Source organism: Lemur catta, chromosome 17 (genome assembly GCF_020740605.2).
Source record: "Lemur catta isolate mLemCat1 chromosome 17, mLemCat1.pri, whole genome shotgun sequence".
Classification (NCBI taxonomy): Eukaryota; Metazoa; Chordata; class Mammalia; order Primates; family Lemuridae; genus Lemur; species Lemur catta.
The window spans coordinates 14,542,942-14,564,268 of NC_059144.1; the positions used below are offsets into that span (position 1 = coordinate 14,542,942).

The 21,327-nt window shown below is 40.2% G+C and overlaps 1 protein-coding gene and 1 non-coding gene across 4 annotated transcripts in view; both read left to right on the plus strand.

The window, feature by feature from the left end:
* The window catches only part of SNX5 (sorting nexin 5), a 28,078-nt gene that overhangs the window by 332 nt on the left and 6,419 nt on the right, over window positions 1–21,327 (plus strand). Inside the window, exons 1-12 of one of the 3 annotated variants that reach the window (XM_045529115.1) lie at window positions 1–198; window positions 288–563; window positions 11,430–11,534; window positions 12,485–12,595; window positions 13,525–13,646; window positions 15,149–15,272; window positions 16,285–16,380; window positions 17,874–17,979; window positions 18,067–18,142; window positions 19,018–19,057; window positions 19,145–19,231; window positions 20,516–20,675. In XM_045529115.1, coding sequence (XP_045385071.1) covers window positions 13,573–13,646; window positions 15,149–15,272; window positions 16,285–16,380; window positions 17,874–17,979; window positions 18,067–18,142; window positions 19,018–19,057; window positions 19,145–19,231; window positions 20,516–20,675 — 763 coding nt within the window. In that variant the 5' untranslated portion in view covers window positions 1–198; window positions 288–563; window positions 11,430–11,534; window positions 12,485–12,595; window positions 13,525–13,572. Of the gene's footprint in view, window positions 199–287; window positions 564–8,141; window positions 8,242–11,429; window positions 11,535–12,484; window positions 12,596–13,524; window positions 13,647–15,148; window positions 15,273–16,284; window positions 16,381–17,873; window positions 17,980–18,066; window positions 18,143–19,017; window positions 19,058–19,144; window positions 19,232–20,515; window positions 20,676–21,327 lie in introns of those variants that run through there. The other 2 variants (XM_045529114.1, XM_045529112.1) reach the window with 2 other exon arrangements.
* On the plus strand, window positions 6,432–6,668 carry LOC123622958. Its single transcript, XR_006729695.1, has one exon. It is a non-coding gene; the product is annotated as a small nucleolar RNA SNORD17 (small nucleolar RNA).

Genomic DNA, 21,327 nt, shown 5'->3' on the forward strand with positions numbered 1-21,327 from the left:
GGAGTCCCGAGGCCTCCTGCTGCCGTCGGGCAGGGAGGCCAGCGGAGGCGGGGCTGTGGCCGCCCCTGAGAGGCGCCCCGGCGGCGGCGGTGCAGCCTCTTCTTTCCTCGCACAGCCAGGCGGCCCCTGCTCGAGTCCCGCGTCGCCATGGCCGCGGTTCCCGAGTTGCTGCAGCAGCAGGAGGAGGATCGCAACAAGGTGAGCTCCGTCCTCACGCCTGAGGCTCCAGGGCGGGAGGCCCCGCCGAGCTCCTGGACCCCTACATTCTTTCTCCTGCCCTTCTGCAGGGCCCTGGCTGCTCGTGGACCTCAACGCGGGAAGCACCCGCGAGACCCCGAGCATCCTCCCCGGCTCCGTCCTTCCTGTAGGCTGCCTCCGGCAGCCCCTGCGGACCCCCCGGTTTTGCTAAGGAGGGAACCAGAGACCCGGGACTTTACTCAGAAGCCTTCACCCCGGTGCCCAGTACCGAGCGGACGCTCGGCCAGTCTCAGGCTAATCCCTGGAGAAACCAGAATGTGTTACGTTAAACCTTCTTAAAACTTATTTTGGCATCGTGGTGACTGGTAGGTGAAAGTGAAATCCGCTTAACATGCAGTAAACGACAGAGTTTGGTTTTTTGCCTCCAAAATTGCCTGCTCCCCCTCCTTTGAGAAAACGGTCGTTTTGGCCCAAACAACTGGGGAAATTCCATCAAATCAGCTATCTGAAGCATTTTTCTTAGAACTTGGTAAATGCTAAACGCGTCTTTGTGGGAGTTGTGTAATTTTTAGTAGGTGCTCAAATACTTGTTTAACTTGGTATTTATTTTTAAATCCTGTCTATTTATGTAAGTTATCCTCAGGCCGCGTATACCTTGAGGTCTAAAAGATTATTAGTGCAATAAACCGTGGTTACCATAGTCGATTAAAGATTAAGTGACAAGTCTCAACTCTTTTATTGGTTTTAAATTTAAAGTCTTGTTAGTTTTACTATGATGCAGGTTGTGAGCCACAACCCTATGTGCAGAATCATCAACATGAAAGTAATTTTTTCGACAGAAAAATTAAAATCTCAAAGTACAAGCTGTCTAAAATTTAAGCAACTTGGATCCATCTCAGAAATTTGTATCTTTGAAAGTCAAAAGCACCATGATAGAAACTTCATCTAGTCAGTAAATACCAAAGTTCCAAAGTGGCTAGACTGTTCCAACAAGAAAATCGTTGTTTTGTTAGTTGCTGAAATAGTTTTGTACATGGGCGATCTTGGTTGGGCTATCTCTTTAAAAGTTGAAATTTTTTACTAAACCTGAAGGTGAGAACTTGAGACTACCATTCTTTGGGTAGTTTTCTCCCAAAAGTGTAGATGTGGGATAGGAATTTTGATAGCAATTTGTTTTTCTTATTTTCTGGTAGATTCTTCCTTCTAGCTCTCTTGATCCAGAATCAGCCACGTAAAAGGGCTTGATTGCCTCAACCTACCTCCTTATTTATTAGTACAGTATATTGCAACTGGCTTTTAGAATGACTTCCCCATTCTGATCCTCCAGCAAAATTGGAGGAGGGTTATGAAGGCTATTTCCTGCCTCCTGGTTTTAGTGGCCGCGGGAACTTTGTCCATATCTGTAGTGAAGAGGCATTGTTTTCCTTCTGATTTTTTAAAATTATATAAATGAGGAGATAATAAAACTAAAATATTACCCTAACATGTGGCTTCATTTTATTTCTTCTCTGTTAATAATAGTACTGTGCTGTGGTGGATCAGGTCTCTGGTTTTACAGTTAACCAAAAGAGAGTTTGGGTTAAGTATAAAATAATAAGGGGAGGCCAAATCTTGGGCAAACACTTTTAGCCGTAATACAGTTTTTTTGTTTTTTTGGAGACAGAGTCTCTGTTGCCTAGGCTAGAGTGCCACGGCATCAGCCTAGCTCACAGCAACCTCAAACTCCTGGGCTCAAGTGATCCTCCTGCCTCACCTCCCGAATAGCTGGGACTACAGGCGTGAGCCACCATGCCCTGCTAATTTTTTCTGTATATTTCTAGTTGTCCAGCTAACTGCTTTCTATTTTTTTAGTAGAGACAGGGGTCTCACTCTTGCTTAGGCTGGTCTCGAACTCCTGAGCTCAAAGGATCCGCCTGCCTCGGCCTCCCAGAGTGCGCGTACTAGGATTACAGGCAGGAGCCACCGCGCCTGGCCCTCTAATACAGTTTTATTAGTTAACTGAAATCATTTTCATTGTTACTGAGAATGTTTAAGTTTAAATGTTCTGATTATTTGCTTTGGTGTGGGATTCCCATGAGGATGGGGTTAAGACCTGCTAATAAGGTAGAAAGCATAATTGATTAAAGATTTTGAATGCTAGTACAATGCTCATTCTGACTAATTCAGCAAAACTTAAGAGAGCTGTGTCTGATAGTGGGACACTTCCATTTTGTAACATCTTTTAGCTCAAGATGTTGGAGTTTCTCAGCAGAGTTCCATGGTTAGTTTGGTTCTTAACTAGTCCTCTACTAATGGGAAAGATTGTATTTTGATCTTCAAATTAGAGAACTTGGGTTTTATGAAGTCTAGCACCATTTGGTCCCACCTTTGTGGTACCTAAGAAACTGCCCTCTCTCCCACATTGACTGGATGAGAGTTCTCATATGTCTGGGATTTTTAGTGGGTAGGGAGAAATAATTGGGGATTAGGCAGAAAGAACCTTGTTCTAAAAATAAGTTACCCCCATGTCCAGACATTTTTCACTTTCTGGATTCTACAGGCCTTCTCTTTGCCAGAAGTCATTAAATAGTTGGACACTGTATTTAGGTGCCCACTCACAAATTTACTGTGTGTCTTGGGAGTGTTTCTCTGGGGTTGAGTCATGTTCCCTTTAGTCTAGCAAACCTGTGGCAAATTGAGCACAACAGCATTATTTGTAGATGTTGGAGACCTGACTGTCTCCTGGGACTTTTCTTTGATTCTAAAGATTCTTTAGATTCCTCTGCTTTATGACTGACTGTAAATGGACCAAAGTAAGTTGAGCACACGGAAGGGAAAAGCCCTATAAGGAGGTTGAAACCTGTTCTTATGTTTCTCAGCACTTGAAAGGGCTAGGTGATGATCCTTCCCAGCCTGGTGCTGTTTTTAATGAGGGGTTCTCCTTCCTTGACAATAACAACCTGGCCTTAACTTTTACTAATTGGTTACATGGGTTTTGTTGGATGGTGTCTGTCCTTCTCATACCCAGTCATTAATGTATCGCCTAAATGCTGCTGCTCTGGTTTGCAGGTAAAAAGATTTTTGTGGGTGTTTTTTGAACTGATGGAAGCTGCCACAGGGGGCACATGACTCCATCAGCTAGGATGAAAGAGTGTCCTGCAGTTTGTTAGTATAGGAACAATACTGAACTTTGACCAAAACTGCAGCAAGTCCAAATAACCAAATATTGTAGACCGAAGTTTTATGCTACACTCCTGACTTTTTTTTCTTTTTTTAAAATAAGGAAGTATAACTTAAGCTGCCCACGCCTTGGTTCTGGTTCAGTAACTTGCACACAGTGTCTTAAGGTCCCCATTTGTGAATACTACTTCAGCAGGTCATGATCTGCTCACATTTTTTTGGCCGTAGGTAGAAATGGCCAAGAGGCTGTAAGGATTTTCTAGATTTTACTTTTAAGATCTAAATTCATATTTGGTGAGATCTAGTAGTTGACTAAGCATCTAATCTAGAGCTGTAGTTTAAAAGAGGGTTTCTCAATCCGAGCACTGTTGACATTTTGGGTCTGACCATTTTTTCTTGGGGATTATCGTGTGCAATGTAGGGTGTTAAGCAACATTCCTGACCTCTACTAGGTGACCGTCTCCTCCCTTCCTGTTGAAATAGTCAAAAATATCTGCAGAGATTGTCAGAAATGTCCTGGGGGGCTAGTGGAGAGACAGTGGTCCCTGTTTGAAAATCACTGGTTTAAACTGACGGCGTTCTAAAATGATGTGGTATGGGTGGGGTCAAGTTGTGGTATTATGCCAGCTGCAAATTTTTCTAGGTCTGTGATCAGTAATTTCTTGCCTAAAGAAATAACATGCCACATGAAATAAAGCATTGTTGAATATTTTCCACCAATATTGAGGAGCCTTAGTAAGAGGTGATTAAAGGGTTTTCTTCAGGGAGTTCTGGGCAGTCAGGGTTATGAGGAGCGGCTATGTACTTACTGTGCTTGTGAGTGAAGTGCCAGCTTTGGACGTTAGAAACCTGAGCTGCTTGTGCCATAGTGCTTGTAAAGCATGGTGGGCTAGAATTGAAGTTCACTGAGAAACATGCTACAGAGAGAAACTTGATTTAAAATTCTATTTTTATTATCAGAGCCTTGTTGCTTTAGCAAATTAGGTGAGAACAGTTCTGTAGCTCAGGACCCTTAATTTCTCAAATGGCCAGTGGTCAAAGAAATGTGCAGTAAAGTTAGTATTTAGGGAAACAATGTAACTTTTAATGGTCCCAATTTTTAGAAAAGACTTATTTCAGAGCTTTGTAAGTTCTGCCTTTTCATTTTGGAACTACAAAGGACGATGGCTGCAGGATGTCTTGTCTCGCGGGAATGTTGTAAACTGGCTTTTTTAAAAGTATAAATTGAGAAGTTTCTTTGCATGCTCTGACTTTCCCCCAAAACGATTTCCTCACCTTCGATATCTATCATTTTCTGATTGGCCATTGAGGTACTCTTTGATTTATTTATTTTTTTAAAGAGATTGGGTTTTGCTTGTTGCCCAGGTTGGAGTGCAGTGGTGCAATCATACTCACTGCAGCCTTGAATTCCTGGGCTCAAGTGATCCTCCTGCCTCAGCCCTCCCGACTAGCTGGGACTATAGGCATGTACCACCATGCCCCATTAACTTACTTTATTTTTTTGTAGAGATGGATTCTTGCTGTGTTTCCCAGGCTGGTCTCGAACTCCTGGGCTTGGGCTTAAAGCAATCGTCCTGCCACAGCCTCCCAAAGTGTTGGGATGATAGGCATGAGCCCTCAAGCCCAGCCTGAGGTACTCTTAAGAAGAGATATCTCTCCTAAAAGAGGGACATGGAAAATTGTCTTAACTGTTTGACACCTCAGGGCAAACCATAAATAAGAAGGGAAGAAAGTGTTAGTTGCAGTATGAGGGGCAGAGGAATGGGCTGAATTTAGAAATTGGGTCCTTGGCTTGGCTTTTTCCCATTTTCCATATTGGCATAATTTTTTCAGTCAGTTCTGTGTGGTCGGGACAGAAAAGTGTAATTTTCTCAAAATAGCTTGCTTATGTTAACCTGTGGTATGCAGTTTCTGCCTGAAAAGTTCTGTTTCTGAACGGCACACTGCTAAGCATTCTGAGCAGGATAAATGGTGAAGACTATAAATGCAGATGGCTCTGATTTCAGGGCTCTCACTTCACTACAAAGCTGAGACATTGTGCTGATGGGTACTAGGTGGTAGCTGGTGGGTGATAAAATGACCATTGGGGTTGTTTTTTTTAAAAGAGCGGAGGTCTCATGTTGCTCAGACTAACCTTGAACTCTGGGGCTCAAGCCGTCCTCCTGCCTCAGACTCTAGTTTCCACAAGTATTGCTCAGCCTTCTGAGTGCTACACCTGCATGATTTGGGACGTTTGCTCTACCTCAGACTCAAAACAAATGTCCAGCCACAAAGCAGTCAGCCTTCTCTCCATGCTGCGATTTGTGTCTCAAACTGAGATGACCAACAAGTTTAAGTTCAGACAGCTCTACCAGTGTTGCAAATCATCTTTCTTGGTGATGAAAGTAAATTCTCAAACCTATTTCCATCTCAGAGTGATCATAAAGCAAGAGCATAAAGGGAAGGCCGTGAATGTTCTTAAGTACCCTCATCCACGTGAGTAATAAGGAGCATGTCAGCTTCTGGTTGATACAGGAGGGAACTTTTGGGAGGAGGCCTTGATGGGATTCGGTAGTGGGTGAAGGGCTTCAGTGCTGAAGGAAGGAGATTGATGTTTCCGAGTTTCATTTGTTGGCGCTGCTTTCCCTGTAGCAGTAGTGTGTTGATTCCCAATGGGATTTCTCTGCTAGGAGATCCTTACAGATCATAGCTTAACCTTTTTGCTTTATGAATTCATTTGAAAATAATTTAGGTTCCTAGTAATGAGATGAATTTCCTTCTTTATTTTTTTTTTTTATTTTGGAGACGGGGTCTTGCTCTGTCACCCAGGCTAAAGTCCAGTGGCGGCATCATAGCTCACTGTAACCTCAAACTCCTGAACTCAAGTGATCCTTCTGCCTTGGCCGCCTGAGTAGCTGGGACTATAGTCATGAGCCACCACGCTCAGCTAATTTTTCTATTTTTTATAGAAACAGAGTCTCAGCTATTGCTCAGGTTGGATTTCTTGACATGAATGAGTTATTTAAGGCAGTAATTTCAATTTAATCTCTCTGGTTCCATGTTAAGATTCCACCAGTGCATGGACTTGCAGCCTTGTGAAATGATGATTCAGTTTATCCATTCGCTGAGTGTGCTGCACTGACCTCCTTCCAAGCCTCAGTTCCTGTTCTAGGAACTTGAGGCTATGTAGCCTCCAAATGCCCTGCACTCTGCAGTGTTCTACTGTGGACTGCTTGGGTGTTGGTAGACTATTGGTAAGGATGGTTGGTGTCAGCAGGGATAGGTCCCTCTGGGTCCCATCTCACAAAGATGAGTGGTGAAAATCTGATCACTTGCTGCAGCCTTTTACCTAGCATTTTATTAAGCTTCTACCTGTGTGACTTTTATAGCTATTATCTATGCTAGCAGACTGAGCTCTTTTAGAAGTCCTTGGTTCTTTTGAGAACTGAGATATGATATTGCTGCCTGGATGAAAGGAAAGGGAGAACCAATTGGGGGGAGGGTGATTGAGAGGATATACCTGTAAAAGCAGAGTTAATATATTGCTTATAGTTAGTTCAGCTGTTTTTCATGGACCAGTGCCACAATGAAAAGCTGGGATTGAATACAGATACTGGTTTTGGTTATCTTCAGGATGGAAAAAAACAGTAACAATTGAGAGCAGCAGTCCCCAACCTTTTTGGCACCAGGGACTGGTTTCATGGAAGACAATTTTTCCATGGACTAGGGGTGGGGTGTCGCAGGGCAGGTGCAGAGCTCAGGCAGTAATGTGCAGCCCACTTCCTAACAGGCCACGGACTGGTACCAGACCTCTAGGTTGGGGGCTGCAGATTTAGAGTACCAATACTTGAACCGTAAAAGCAGGGTTTGGGGAAGGATGTGGTATTAGAATTTCCTAGAGCACTTTTTCCTGTGAGTTCAAACAGTAACCAAGTAATACATGTAAATATGTATCCTGCGGGTCTTTAATATTTGCAGAAATTAATGCAAATCTAGAGTGTGGTGGAACATTTTTTTATTTCCTTGCTAGTGAGTATTTAACCTAGGCAAGGTGTGAGTACCTTGCCAGCTGAAGTATACTGTTTTGGGTTCCTGTAATCGAAGTGAAAATCTGATCAAGGAGGCAGGGTTCTTGGCTCCATGCTGTGAACAGACCATTCATGGATGATTTGTCATATTGGCCCTCTCCCTGGCAGAGGTCTTCATTCTTTAGACGGTCGAATGAAGGATAATAAAGCAAAAATCCTTAGTCAGGAGAGTAACAGTTTGAAGGAATCCACACTGATACAGCTTACTGGCTGAGTACATGTCTTCTCTTTCTGGAATGGAAAGTAGAAAGAAGGTCATTTAAATATATATGAGGCTACTGGGGAAGCTGAAGTAGGAGGAATCCCTTGAGGTTGGGAGTTGAAGACCAGTCGATATATCAAGACTCTGTCTCTTAAAAATGTATATGAGTAATCTTTTTTTTATCTGTAGTAGTTTCTTTGTGATGTGTAAATAAATATGGAAATATTATAGGGGCAGGGCTAGCATTGTATATTGCATAAACGTCTTACATCTTATACAAACCTTGAGATAGTTTTGTATTAACTAATTAAATGGATTTAAATAGTTATTCAACTAGCCCCCATTCTGGCAGATCGGAGTAACTGGAATTTTTTTTTTTTCTGTGTCTTGTCATTTTGGCTGCAGAGTCTGCTGTCACCATAACAACTCAACATTAATTACACTTCTGTATGTATTTTCTTTGTTCCCCTTGTGGTTTTCAAATTTCAGACAGTCTTACCTTTTGTGTTGTCTAGTCACTAGGTGCCCTCTGCTATGTGTGAGCCATTAACCCTTTTGAAGAGGGAGCTTTGCGTTTGTATTAAAGTCTTGTACCAAAGTGAAGCTGATGAGCAGGTGAGAAAATGCATAGGCATCCTGTAACAGTTATTCTCCTTTCAGGGAAGTGCCTTAGTTTTTTTGCCAAAAGCATTCAGATTTCTTAAAGCAGTTAAAAATGTGTCTTCCAAATGAAGCAATGCTTGTTTGCCCCTTATTTCTTACTGCTATGAGAGTAATTATCTTTATTATAGGGATTGATCTGGTGGGAAAGTACTTTGGGAGCTGAACCTCCATCTAAAACTTTGGATATGTGATGCAGTGGTTTCTAGGGAAATCTACAAAAGTCAGTTTTAAAGCTTAAGTCCATTCTATGGCCCAAGTCAGAGAACTCAGTGTTGACCATCACAGCTAAGCAGTATTCTGTGCTTCAAGATTAGGGGATAGTGGTGGGTGAAAGGGGAAGAGTGCCACCCACTCCTGGAGCCTGGGGTTTTATTTAGCACGTACTATGGCATGGGACTACTGGGGTGTTGGTTTTGTTGACAGAGCATAAAAAGGAATGCTGAACTTTTAATCATGCTGGGTGCTTCCGGAGTGAGGACACAAATGCTGACTTAGGAGCTCTAAGCAACTTTGTTAGATGATGTCTGCTTCATCATCTGGAGGGTTACGTGCTACAGTACGAGGAACTTGTAATTGGGGACTGCTGAATTGATGATGGCCTGGATGCTAAGGGAATTTTGCCAATATTCTCTCAGACAATTCTTTAAGACCCAAATATAGACTGTTGTGTGTTACCTGCTTTTTGGTGGTTAAGACTATCATGTCAAGTGGTTGGATTTTTGTTTGAATCCTTTTGTAGGGTGAAATGTCCAGGCAAAAATGGCTACTGGAGAAGCTGGGATGTTTGATATCCTGCTATCGAAGTAGTCTTTCAAAACTTAGTTGTTTTCTTTATTCCTTCGTGTCTTCATCACTCTCTTATACCAAAAAAATACTGCTATGGTGACCAGAAAGGAAGACAGATACAGTCTTGGGTATTACATCTGCATGATTGAGATATATGGCAAAAGAGACAAAACCAGAAGATAATATTCAGTGGGATGGAAAGCGGCTAAAGCAGCTGGTAGCATCCATTGTAGCTTGAACTGTGGGGCTTACATGAACCCCGTTTACTTAATTACACCCCCCCTTGGGTCCTCCCACCCTAATTCCAAAGGTGGTAGTCCATGTGGAATTTTCAGGCTCACTGAGTTTGCTCAGCTTGCAGTGAGCTAAAATGGAATTGTCAGCACATTAAGTTGGGAAGTACTAGAAACTGGGGTTTCTGACTTTAGGAAATGGAATCTAAGGAATCATGGTATATGCCTTAGACTCATCCTGTGAGTTGCCCCCATTTCTTACGGTGTCCGTTGTCACTTAACACCTGGTCCTCTTTATTCCTGTACTCAGACTTGCCTGATCCTGGCAGATAAGCATAAGATTGGTAGAATGGTCAGTGTTTCTCGCCAATCACATTTCAGTTTATGTCTTGAGATATTTTTGAAGGCTATATTTGCCCAGTGGTAACTTACCAGAAGGAGGAAGCTTTTATCAAGAAATATGCTAGAGCTACAGTTACAGACAAGTATCCCTGACCTTGAAGCTTTATCTTTGTTTGCAGAGATCTCATAAATGAACATGTGAAAATTAAGCCAAACAAGCTGATATTTCATAGCAGTCATCAAGAATTCATTTGGAAGGAAAAGTACTTAGTTGAGATCTCAAGACTGTTGTTAAGCATAATGTAATCCTACTAATAGCTGATGTTTTTAATAAAATGAAGTTCTGATGACAATTTGAAGTTTATTTCTTGGAAGAAAGCCATTGTTATAGGGCTACTTCTGGTTCTCACAATTAAAAATTATTTTTTTAGTGGTTAGTGCTTACAAAAAAGGGAAGTATTTAATTAAAAACTTGTAAGATACAATGTGAGAGAGAAGTAATCCACATGTTAGTCTTTTTATAGCTGACTGGGCTGGTTTTCAAGTTTTAGAGGTTAAATTCAACACTTATTAAACTTTATTTTAAAGAAAATAATGCACAGAGAAATTTAAAAAAATTTTTTTTAGAGACAGGGTCTTGCTCTGGCCCAGGGTGGAGTGCAGTGGCATGATCATAGCTCACTTGTAACCTTGACTTCCTGGCCTCAAACATTTTTCCTGCCTCAGCCATGCAAAATGCGAGAATTATAGGCATGAGCCACTGTGGCCAGCCTAGAAATTTAAAGGGAAATACTTCATCCTCTTAACTCCAATCTTCACTTGAATTTTTCCCTGTGTTGAGTAATCTAGAGTTTATGACAACTTTACTTTAGTAGTGGTTACGGTAAGAGGAGGAATGGAGAAACTACATGCCTCCTTCATGAGTCCCTCATGCCTCTTGTGTTAGGCTTTAAGAATTAAGGACTTTACCTTGTTTTAAATTCAATAGCAAAACTATTTTAACCACTTTTCCCTAATAGCCCAGTTCTTATTAGTGCTTTCACTGTGTTCTTTCTGTATTCTTTAAAAGGTTTATTTTTTGTTTTGTTTTGTTTTGGTTCTGGGTTTTTTGGACTGGCAAAAATGGAGTTGGATACCTTTGCCTCTAAATTTCCGGCTCACAAAATCAGTTAATTTTCTTTCCAGGGCTGAGCTCACATTTGTCGCTCATATGTAACCATAGTGGGATTAAGGCCATGTTTAGTTTTTGTAATTCCCCCATCCCATGTAGATTTCTTAGCTCTTTGAAACAGTACCTGAACATAAATAGGTCCACTCTTATTTTTCCACCCAGAATCCTACACTACATGATTGTTCTCTGTGACACCTCCCCAGGTTTTCTTTTCAGATATTTGTGTGGTCTGGTTAATGCCTCTTAAATGTTCTTTGTATTTTGGCATTTATGTTAGAAATTCTGAATTTTCTGTCTAGTTCAAGCCTTAGTACTTGGCGAAATCTGTTTTTCATGTAAACATAAAATATGCAATGTACATGGCATTAGAATTAGAACAGTTGCTTTGTTCAGATTATAGGCATACTTTGGATACACCTATACATTTGAAGAGCAGTTTTCTCTCAGTTTCAGATTAACTTAGAGATGTCTCATGACTTTGTTCTATATGTAAACTTTATCTGTAGACTTTATATATAAACTTCTTTTCAGTAACTACCTCCCATTTTTGAAAGGATAATTTTTAGGGCCAAGTGAATTTGAGACTAATACTCAAAAATGTATTTCAGCTGAGATCTGTGTCCGTGGACCTGAATGTTGATCCCTCGCTTCAGATCGACATACCTGATGCTCTCAGCGAGAGAGATAAGGTTAAATTTACAGTGCACACCAAGGTAAGTGACAGAATGACTGTGCAATACAAACAGTGCTAGGTTGTATTAGCCTTGTTACTTACAGTGGATGAGAGAAGAGATTCCCGGAACTGAAATGGTTGCTATTTATTTATAATGTATCACTGTTGCTAACTGGGGAACCTCCCTTATCAGTCTTACTTGAATAAGATAAAGGCTTCGGTATTTCTACTGTGGTAGAGCCCTAGGGCTGTAGGTATTGCAGATCTTACTGTGTCTTGTACTCTGTTCCATGGGAAAGTGTACCAGGCAAGGTGATGCAGCAGGGGGACCATCTACCTAGGCAGCTCACATCTTCCACCTTTGTTTTTAATTTGCATCCAAGGGAAATACCTGTCTGTGGCCTGTTTTTCATATTTACTAAGTTGTGAAGGACCTCCCACACAGTTTTTTTCTTAATGGCTTGGTGGCTTGGTTAGCATACCAGCATACCTCAGTTATTCAGAAGACTGTGTAAAGACTGCCCACATGATTCTCTGCCTGGGTTAACCTGATCAAAGAAGGTGAAATAAGCATTCACTGGAATAAAAGGGAAGGCAAGGACAATTTCCAGAGCAGTAGTAAACTGTAGCTAAGACTTTTAACACAGTAATACTTTTCTTTTTTGTCATAACTGGAGTAAGTTCAGACTTTTTGAAAAATAGAATTAGGATTAACTTCCTGGAACTTAACTTTTTCTGGTAGACTCTTGCCTCTTTGGATGTTCATTGCAAGCTTCAAAAAGGTGAAATTTTGTGAAAAGAATCCCTTAGAGACTAGGTTGAATCTTAGTTGAGACTTTAATAGTGGTGGGGGGAGATCATATATTGTTCTTTATTGGATCTTATCGTGATGTTGTATTGAGAATTTTTCCATTGTTCAGCCCAGGAAACCTGAGCCGCCTAATCTAAAAGTAATGGTTACCAGTTAATTTCTCCCTCCTTTCTTTACAGACCACACTGCCCACATTTCAGAGCCCAGAGTTTTCTGTTACAAGGCAACATGAGGACTTTGTGTGGCTACATGATACTCTGATTGAAACAACAGACTATGCTGGGCTTATTGTGAGTACACTTTAGAAAATCAAATAATTATGCTAGTTTTCTTCTACCTTGCTATTCATTTTGTTTAAAGAAACTTTTACCCACACCATAATGGATTGTGAAAAGTCTGATTTCATCTGCCTACTAGGGTATGTGCTAACTCAGTTACTGGTAAAGTCTAAAATATGTGAAGAATATATTATAGCTATGAGTCGAAGCATACAGGCTTACGTTCTATACGTTGTAAGAGGGTAAACAGTTTAATGATTTAAGTTATACCTACCTTTAGGTTTGGTTTTTTTCTCTGGTGTTTTCTTCCCAATGCAGTAGAATTGATTTCCAGGAAACCTCTGTATTGGTGTTAGCATCTGAAGAGATTTCTCAAAAGTGTTCAAGGAGTGAGGAGGCAGTTTTCAGTGAATTCTTGTCTGCAGGAACCGAGACTTGGGCAATTTTAAGGGAGACTGAAGTATGTCTTTATCTGCCCAAATGATGATTGCTTAATAATGAAACAAAATTAGTACTGAAGCTTGTGTTTAGGAATGTTCTCTTGATTCATAATTAAAATCTTGATTATCCTTTGGAATTAGAGGGAATTCCTTTTGAAACCTGGAGACTTTATAATCTTGATGGTTAATGATTGGTTTTTAGCATCGATGGTACTAGTTTTAGGCGAATATTGAAGCAGTAGACACAGCTATGATCTAACACTCGTATGTAACAGGTAAAGTGAGCAAATGATTGCAGTTAAAATGAGTGCCCAACTGTGAGGAGGACGCTTCTTTTAAATGGCTAGAAGGAATAAGGTTACGAGAAAAACAGGAGTATTTAGACAGCTGCGCTTGCGTAGCTGTCTCCTGTGCACCAAAACTGACAGGAGTTGCATATGGCACAAACGAGAACATTGCTGCTGGGCTGGGAGACTCATGAGTTACCTGTCTCTGCTGCAGATTCCACCTGCTCCTACAAAGCCCGACTTTGATGGCCCTCGAGAAAAGATGCAGAAATTGGGAGAGGGTGAAGGGTCTATGACCAAAGAAGAATTTGCCAAGATGAAACAAGAACTGGAAGCGTAAGTGGATTTTCTTGGTGGGCTTTATCTTTTAGTTCTTTTTTGAGGTGTGATTTTGCTATGTTGCTGAGGCTGGTCTTGAACTTCTGGGCTCAAGTGATCCTCCCACCTCAGCTTCCTGAGTAGCTGGGATCACAGGGCTATGTGTGCCACTGTGCCCAGCCAGCCCTGTCTTTTGAGAAATAGAATAATGGTGCTATTTACAGAAATAAGTAGAAAAACCTAATTAAAAGTATAGCTGTTAATTAGTTGCCTAGTGTGTTTTATAAAAACTACATTTTGCAGAGTGTGTGTGGGACATGGTCTTTGTACATTGAGTTCAGAGGCCACTGACACTACTAGATAAATTTTTTTTTTCCCATAAAAAACTAGTCTAGTCCATGCTTGCTAGGGAATGCTGGTCTGGCATAGTGAAGAGATAAACCTTTGTGTCTTTAGAAATTACTTTTTAAGCTGCTCACGATATACAGAGTTTTCTTCTGAAGTTTGGTTACTAGAATAGGAGAAACTAGATTATAGTGAGTGCTGTTACAAAGCAGCGTTCTGAATAACCACTTTGATGGCTTGAAAGTGGAAGTCCTACTAGCCTGAGCAAGAGTGAGACCTCATCTCTACAGGAAATAGAAAAATTAGCTGGGTGTGGTGGTACATGCCTGTACTCCCATCTACTTGGGAGACTGAGGCAGGAGGATCGCTTTTGCCCAGGAGTTTGAGGCTGCAGTGAGCTATGATGACACCACTGCACTCTAGCCTGGGTGACAGAAGGGTGAGGCCCTGTCTCAAAAAGAAGTCCAGCTCTATAGGCAGCACATTAAAATCTGGTTGTAATTTAATTATTTCAAACAAAATTGGATTTTTGAAAAGTTTCTTGTTAAACCATCCTTGCACTTTTCTTGGCTCAAAAACACTCACCCCTCCCGTCTTCCATCATCAGCTGCCCTGCCCCAAGTCCATATTATCTAGGGTGGTGCTCACACTCCAAGTATTGAGTCATTTAGCACACACCTGAGTGCCTGTCATAACCAGTTCTAGGGGTAAAGCACTGAACACAACACACCCATGTTTCTACAATTGGGAGGTTTAAAGTGATCTTTAATGTCTAGCTTGAGATAAAGCTGCTTTATAATATCTGCTAATTCCAAGCCTTGTTAGACTAACACTGCGTATAGGGCGGCAGAATTAAAGGGATTTCATTGTTCTGTAGAAACAAATGTTCTGTGGCTGCTAAATAATAGCAGTAATTTCACGTAGTTTTTGGGGCTCAAACTGGATCCATTAAATCCAGCTGTAACATCACTTTTCCACCATCGGTTCATTCCACAGATTCCAAAATGGCAACTGCCTTATTACCTAACTAGATACCAGGTTATACCAAAATACTGTTGCAGTTCAGTTGCGTGTTTCATGTAGTAGTGGCACCAGCCAAACTGTAGGGTTAACGAGAGCGTTATTGGTCAGATATTGAGCCATGCCAACTGAATGCTGTATGTGTCTCTTTGCAGTGAATATCTTGCTGTCTTTAAGAAGACTGTATCCTCCCATGAAGTCTTTCTTCAGCGGCTTTCTTCTCACCCTGTTCTCAGTAAAGATCGCAACTTTCATGTTTTCCTAGAATATGATCAGGATGTAAGACATTTTAATTTCATTTCCGTGATACAGTTAAAAATGTTTTAAGACTCTACTTTAACAACATACTTTATACTTTCTGAAAAATAGACTATAAGTTGTGAATTTTCTATATAGTGGAACCTCTTTAGATGCTCTTCCCCCTGCCTATAGATTAATTGTGTGTCATTTTTGTAAAACTCTGCTTAAAGAAAATTTTGATGCTTACCCTTCCAAAGATTAGTTTTCTCCCTCAGTTCTGTTTGGGATTGTTAGAATGAACTTAAATTGATCTTTTTTTTATTTTTATTTTTTTTTTTTAAAGAGAGGGGGTATTGCTCTGTCATCCAGGCTAGAGTGCAGTGGTATAATCAGCGCACTACAGCCTCAAAATCTGGGCTCAATCGGTCCTCCCAAGTAGCTGGGATTACAGAGGTGTGCCACCGTGCCTAACTAATTTTTAAATATTTTGTAGAGACAGGGTCATGATCTGTTGCCCAGGTTGGTCTTGACCTCTTGGCCTCAGGTGATTCTCCTGCCTCAGCCTTCTTAGTTGCTCGGATTACAGACGTGAGCCACGGCACGTGGCTGTTTTCTTCCTGGCTACTCTTTTTGTAGAAGGGAGACATACATGTTTGTTTTGTTTGGTTATTTGTTTTCCTTGCTACTTAATATATGTGAGAAAAGCTCCAACTTAGAGATTTCTTCAGTGTCTTCTGTCTGGTGAAGCTTAACAAACAGTGTGGATAGAACAGAACAGTAATTCTACCAAGGATTTAAAAGCCACTAAGACTTAGTGCCTAGGCAGTTTTTCAAAAATCTCTTTTAAGTTAGCCTTTTAGAATGAGGTGGCCTGTGTTTAGGAGGTTTTTCCATGTGTTATGTGTTTTAGACTTGGTTAAGAGAGAATTAAAGGTATCTTATGTGTGTATCTATACTAATAAAAAGGATTACTTGGAATGTTAATGGTAATTTTTTTAAGAGAACCTAGAAAAATATGATAAAATGTTCTTTTGAAATTTTCTTCCTTTAGCTCAGTGTTAGACGGAAAAATACCAAAGAGATGTTTGGTGGTTTTTTTAAAAGTGTAGTGAAAAGTGCTGATGAAGTCCTTTTTTCTGGAGTTAAGGTAAGTGGCTTTTGGCTGTTTGAAAAAATTCTTGTTTTAGAGGAATAAGTGACCTTTTATGTCGTTGGGAGAGGTTATTTGTGATACAAATGGTTAACTTTTAAGAAATGTAAGTTTTCCTCAAATTTTGGTCATTTTCATCTGCTTACTCAGTTTTCACAAAGCAGCTTGTTCATCATCCCTGGAGAGGTGACAGGAACCTTTCCACACTTGAATCTTCATTATTCTATAAGGAGAGAGGTTACTCAATTAATTTTAAAAAGAAAATAAGCTGTGAGATTGTTTTATGCCATTCTCCAGAACTGCACTGTTCACTGTGGTGGTCACCAGCCAGAGGTGGCAAGTGAATGTTTGGCATATAGCTTAGCTGGCACAACTAAGGAACTGAATTTTAAGATTTTTTTGCATACTGGATTTTAAGGACTTAATACGAAGAAAAGAACATTAAATGAATGTGGACTTTTTTGTGTTGAGATGATTATATTTTATGTGTACTGTGATGTTATTACAATTAGTTTTACCTGTTTCTTTTCACCTCATAGTGAGGCTACCAGAAAATTTTTAAGTGGTACATGTGGCTCATACATTTCTATTGAATAGTGCTGTTCTACTAATAGGAAATAAGTTAATATGCAAGTCTCTCATTACTCACATGGGTGTGATCTGTTTCTTCACTCCTTAGGCCTTTCCTTTTTAACTAAGTTAGCTTTATATTATGGTTAATACATGGTGTCTGGCTTTGCAAGTCCAGGACTTGAGTAGGGAGTCCAGAATCCAGGTGCTAAGTAGCGAGGACATTGTCAGAAATTTGGAAACTTCTTGAACTGTCCTTGGCCCAGTTTAAGATATTTGGGACTGTCGTCTGTCTATGTATTTTGCAGTGGCCCCTAAGCTTTTTGGCACCGGGGACCATTTTCATGGAAGACAATTTATCCGGGGACCAGGGACCAGGGGGAGGGTGGTTTCGGGATGATTTGAGCACATTACGTTTATTGTGCACTTTGTTTCTATTATTATTACATTGTATATTACAAACTCACCATAGGTTGGGAACCTCTACATTATAGGATGTTTGGCATCCCTGGCCAGTGCCTATCAGAGGTCAATGTTGCCTCCCAGTCTGAAACCAACCAAATTGGCGGGTGCGGGGGGACACCCACACACAGATGCAGGTATCCAAGGCTAGATGGTAGTGTCCCACTTAGAACCACTGCACCAGCGGTAGAAATTACTGGGTCTTAGGGTACCAAGGTTTTACTGGCCATTGCCAGATTGTTCTTCAAAATGGTTCCCTCTGTTGACAATTTCTGCCAGCCGTTGATTTTTGCCAGTCTTGGTTATGAAATAGTGTGTTATAAATTTGTGTAATTCCCTGTTCTATAAAGGTTAAACTTTTTATTCATGAGTTTTGTCAGAATATTTCTTCTAATACAAAGTACGTATTCACATTCTTGAATTGTCTAGTTCTTAAATTTCTTTTTTCCTCCTTTTAGGAGGTAGATGACTTCTTTGAGCAAGAGAAGAACTTCCTTATTAATTATTACAATAGGATCAAGGATTCCTGTGCGAAAGCTGACAAAATGACCAGATCTCATAAAAGCAAGTACCATTCATTCCCTAGCCACTTAGAGCTTTGCTAATGGCCTGGCTTTGTTCCTCTAAAAAGGGCTATCCTTGTTTTTGCAGATGTTGCTGATGACTATATCCACACTGCAGCCTGCTTGCATAGCCTGGCTTTGGAAGAGCCCACGGTCATCAAAAAGTAAGTTTTTGTTGGAAAAGCATTTGCCATTACTTAATTGAAGACTGCTGACTGGTATACTTATAAGAATAATGAGTAATGGCTACATAGTTTCAGTTCTGCCTTGGAGATGAGATACAAGCTCATTAAGGAAAGTCTTCAGCTCTCAAGTCTTACATCCTCTGTACTTGAGACACTTCTAAGACAGTAGGGGACTTAGCTCTTCTGTAGATGAACAAATGTGGTAGGTGTTGCCAAGCCTTTATTTAAATGTCTCAGTTTTAATTTTGGACTTGTCTTTGAAAGAAATTTACCTTTTAGCTTTTGGTACTTGGTGCTTGTCATTTTGCCTCATAGTGCCCTGGACTTTATTGGTTTGGTTGTGGTGGTCGTGAAAATACTATAATCACCCCAGTGTGATCTTGCACTTATTTTTATATATGTTTTTCACAGTTTCTCTCTCCTGGGCACTTCTGGTGTTTCTTGCTTAACACCTAGGCTTGAAATAACAGGTGGTATTACTTCTGATTTAAAATTGAAAGTCAAGTTAACAGCAGAAGACAAATGAAGTAGTAGCATATTTTATAGCTGTGATGGCCACAGCAGTAGCTTATTAGAACCTGACCTTGGTAAATACAGCATTGGTGTCTGATAAGAGTTATCCTGGTCACATGGCAGGATGACTGAAAGGCCACCAAGAGAGGTGCCACTGCATGACACTGTTAAGCATGTGCAGTTTGTAGCCATTCTGTACTGTTCTAGGCCAATTGGAATGAAAGCACTATTTTAAATTGCTAAGGGCTAGGAGTTTATTCATTCATGTCTTGGAGTATTAATAAGATCATATTTCATAGTTTATTTAAGACCTTAAACCAAAATTATGTGTATGTTTTCAGGTACCTATTGAAGGTTGCTGAGCTATTTGAAAAACTTAGGGTAAGGATTTTTGTGTCAGTCTTTATAATACATATTTTATAATCTGTAGATTTCTGCCTTGATGGTGACCTTAACTTTTTTAAATAGAAAGTAGAGGGTCGAGTCTCATCAGATGAAGATTTAAAGCTGACAGAGCTGCTCCGATACTACATGCTCAACATAGAGGCTGCTAAGGTAAGACAATAAGTTATTTTATTCATTGGAGCAGTACAAGACCTTGCCATGAACAGAGAAGTTTCATGTTAGGAGATGTATTCCCTTTGTTTAAAAGGGAAGTTACTTTATCCTCAGTAGGAAGATAGGAATTTGTCAGGTGTGTTTGTGTAAATGATAGGCCTTTCTGTGGCATCGTATCTTTAAAGCTTATATTTATTCTTGGCAGCACTATAGGGGTTGTATGGAGTAATAGTTTTTGGCATTATAGGTTATTGGGTGCAGATATAACACGCTGAAAGGGCTATTTCTGAGGCAGAAAAGGTTGGGGGGGTTGTGAGTTTTTATCGAATTGTAGCTGTCTCTGTAGACTTTGAGCCATAAAGCGTTACTTATGAAAAACAAGACGGTAAACAGAGTATTGTTTGGGAATTAAACATGTACTCTTAACTGTCTGAATGTTTAAGTTAACTTTACATGAAGTGTGTTAAGTCAGGCAACATAAAATTAGGTAGGTAGGATTCTATACCTTCTAAGGTTATATATAACAACGGGAAATGTCATCAGAAAGTAAAAATACATTTTTACCGAATAGTGTACTTTTATTTTTAGTTATTTTATGCATTTTAGATGTGTAGTTTATTTTCCTCTTTCATGGAATTAAGAGCTCACTTTAAATTTTTTGAGTATATACAAAAGTAGGTAAGATAGTTTTATCTGGCTTTAATTATTGTGCCAGTTTTTAAGAACAGCATAATCTATGCATCATAATTGCCAATTTTAGATACTGAGATATCTTCTTTGCTTATAAGATTTGTGAAGAATCTTTATTTCAGATTAGATGGATCCCCAGGATAGACTACCAGAAGCAGGATTTGTAGGGAAGGGTTATGTTTCTTACTATCTCATGGCCCAGTCATATTTTAGCAGCATTTTCACTTGACTGCCCAGCTGTAACTGTACGTGTGTTTTGATACGCAGTGTTTAATTTTTTGAAATTACCTACAGTTACTGAATCAACTGAGAAAAAATTCTTCTGTTTTTACTCTGTTGGAGTTTTCCCCTGGCCATATAAAGAATTCTGGAAAAAGCTGTCAACAATGCTGTCAGAGTTGCTCATCCCTATTGAAGCTAGAGATTAAATAATAATGGGAAAGGGAGGTGTCGGGGTTGCTTAGTTCTTGCCATCTAACAATTTAGACAGTATATTGGCACTGGGTACATGGTTAGACTGGTTTAGACATTTATTTAGTACTCCAGTTCTCTGTAGTCTTTTTATGTTGTGCCTGTTAATTTCCTTCTCAGGATCTCTTATACAGACGCACCAAAGCCCTCATTGACTATGAGAACTCAAACAAAGCTCTGGATAAGGCCCGGTTAAAAAGCAGAGACGTCAAGGTGGCTGAGGCACACCAGCAAGAATGCTGCCAGAAATTTGAACAGCTTTCTGAATCTGCAAAAGAAGGTCAAGCAGGGATATTCTTTTCTTTGGAAATAATTTCAAGCTTAACAGAGGAAAAGTTGCGCAAATAGTGCAGAAAACACCCACATTCCTTCACCTAGCATCATCCAGCATCAGCACTTCGCCTCCATCTACTATATCACTTGCACACGCATGCTTGTTGTCACGGTTCCTAAGTGTTCATAAACACTCTGGGGCTTTTTTGGTTTTTGTTTTATTGAACCATTTGAGCTTAAGTTGCATATATCATGGTTCTTTTATCCCTAAAAACATTGTTATATATATTTCTTGTGATTGTCGTCATTCTCTTACATCCCTACAATACAGTTAGCCACGGCAGTATACTTAACTCAGTCTACTGTCTGTAGTCTCATAATGTTTGTCCCAATAATGTACTCCACTGTAAGAACCGGCCGAGGATTGCATCGGTTATCTTAGCTGTTAGTCCTTTACTCCAGAACAGTTCTTGTTCATGTTTATATCTAATAATGCTAAGTGTGTTCATTGTTCCTGCGGTGTCTGTCTCCAGCAGATGGAGCCAGGAGATGTAGGTGTGTGTGCACATGCACAGAGTTGCACATATACACAGATTTCAGGGATCATGAGTCTACACTGACTTCTAGTCCATGTCCACAGGATTCTTTCTTGCCTTCCC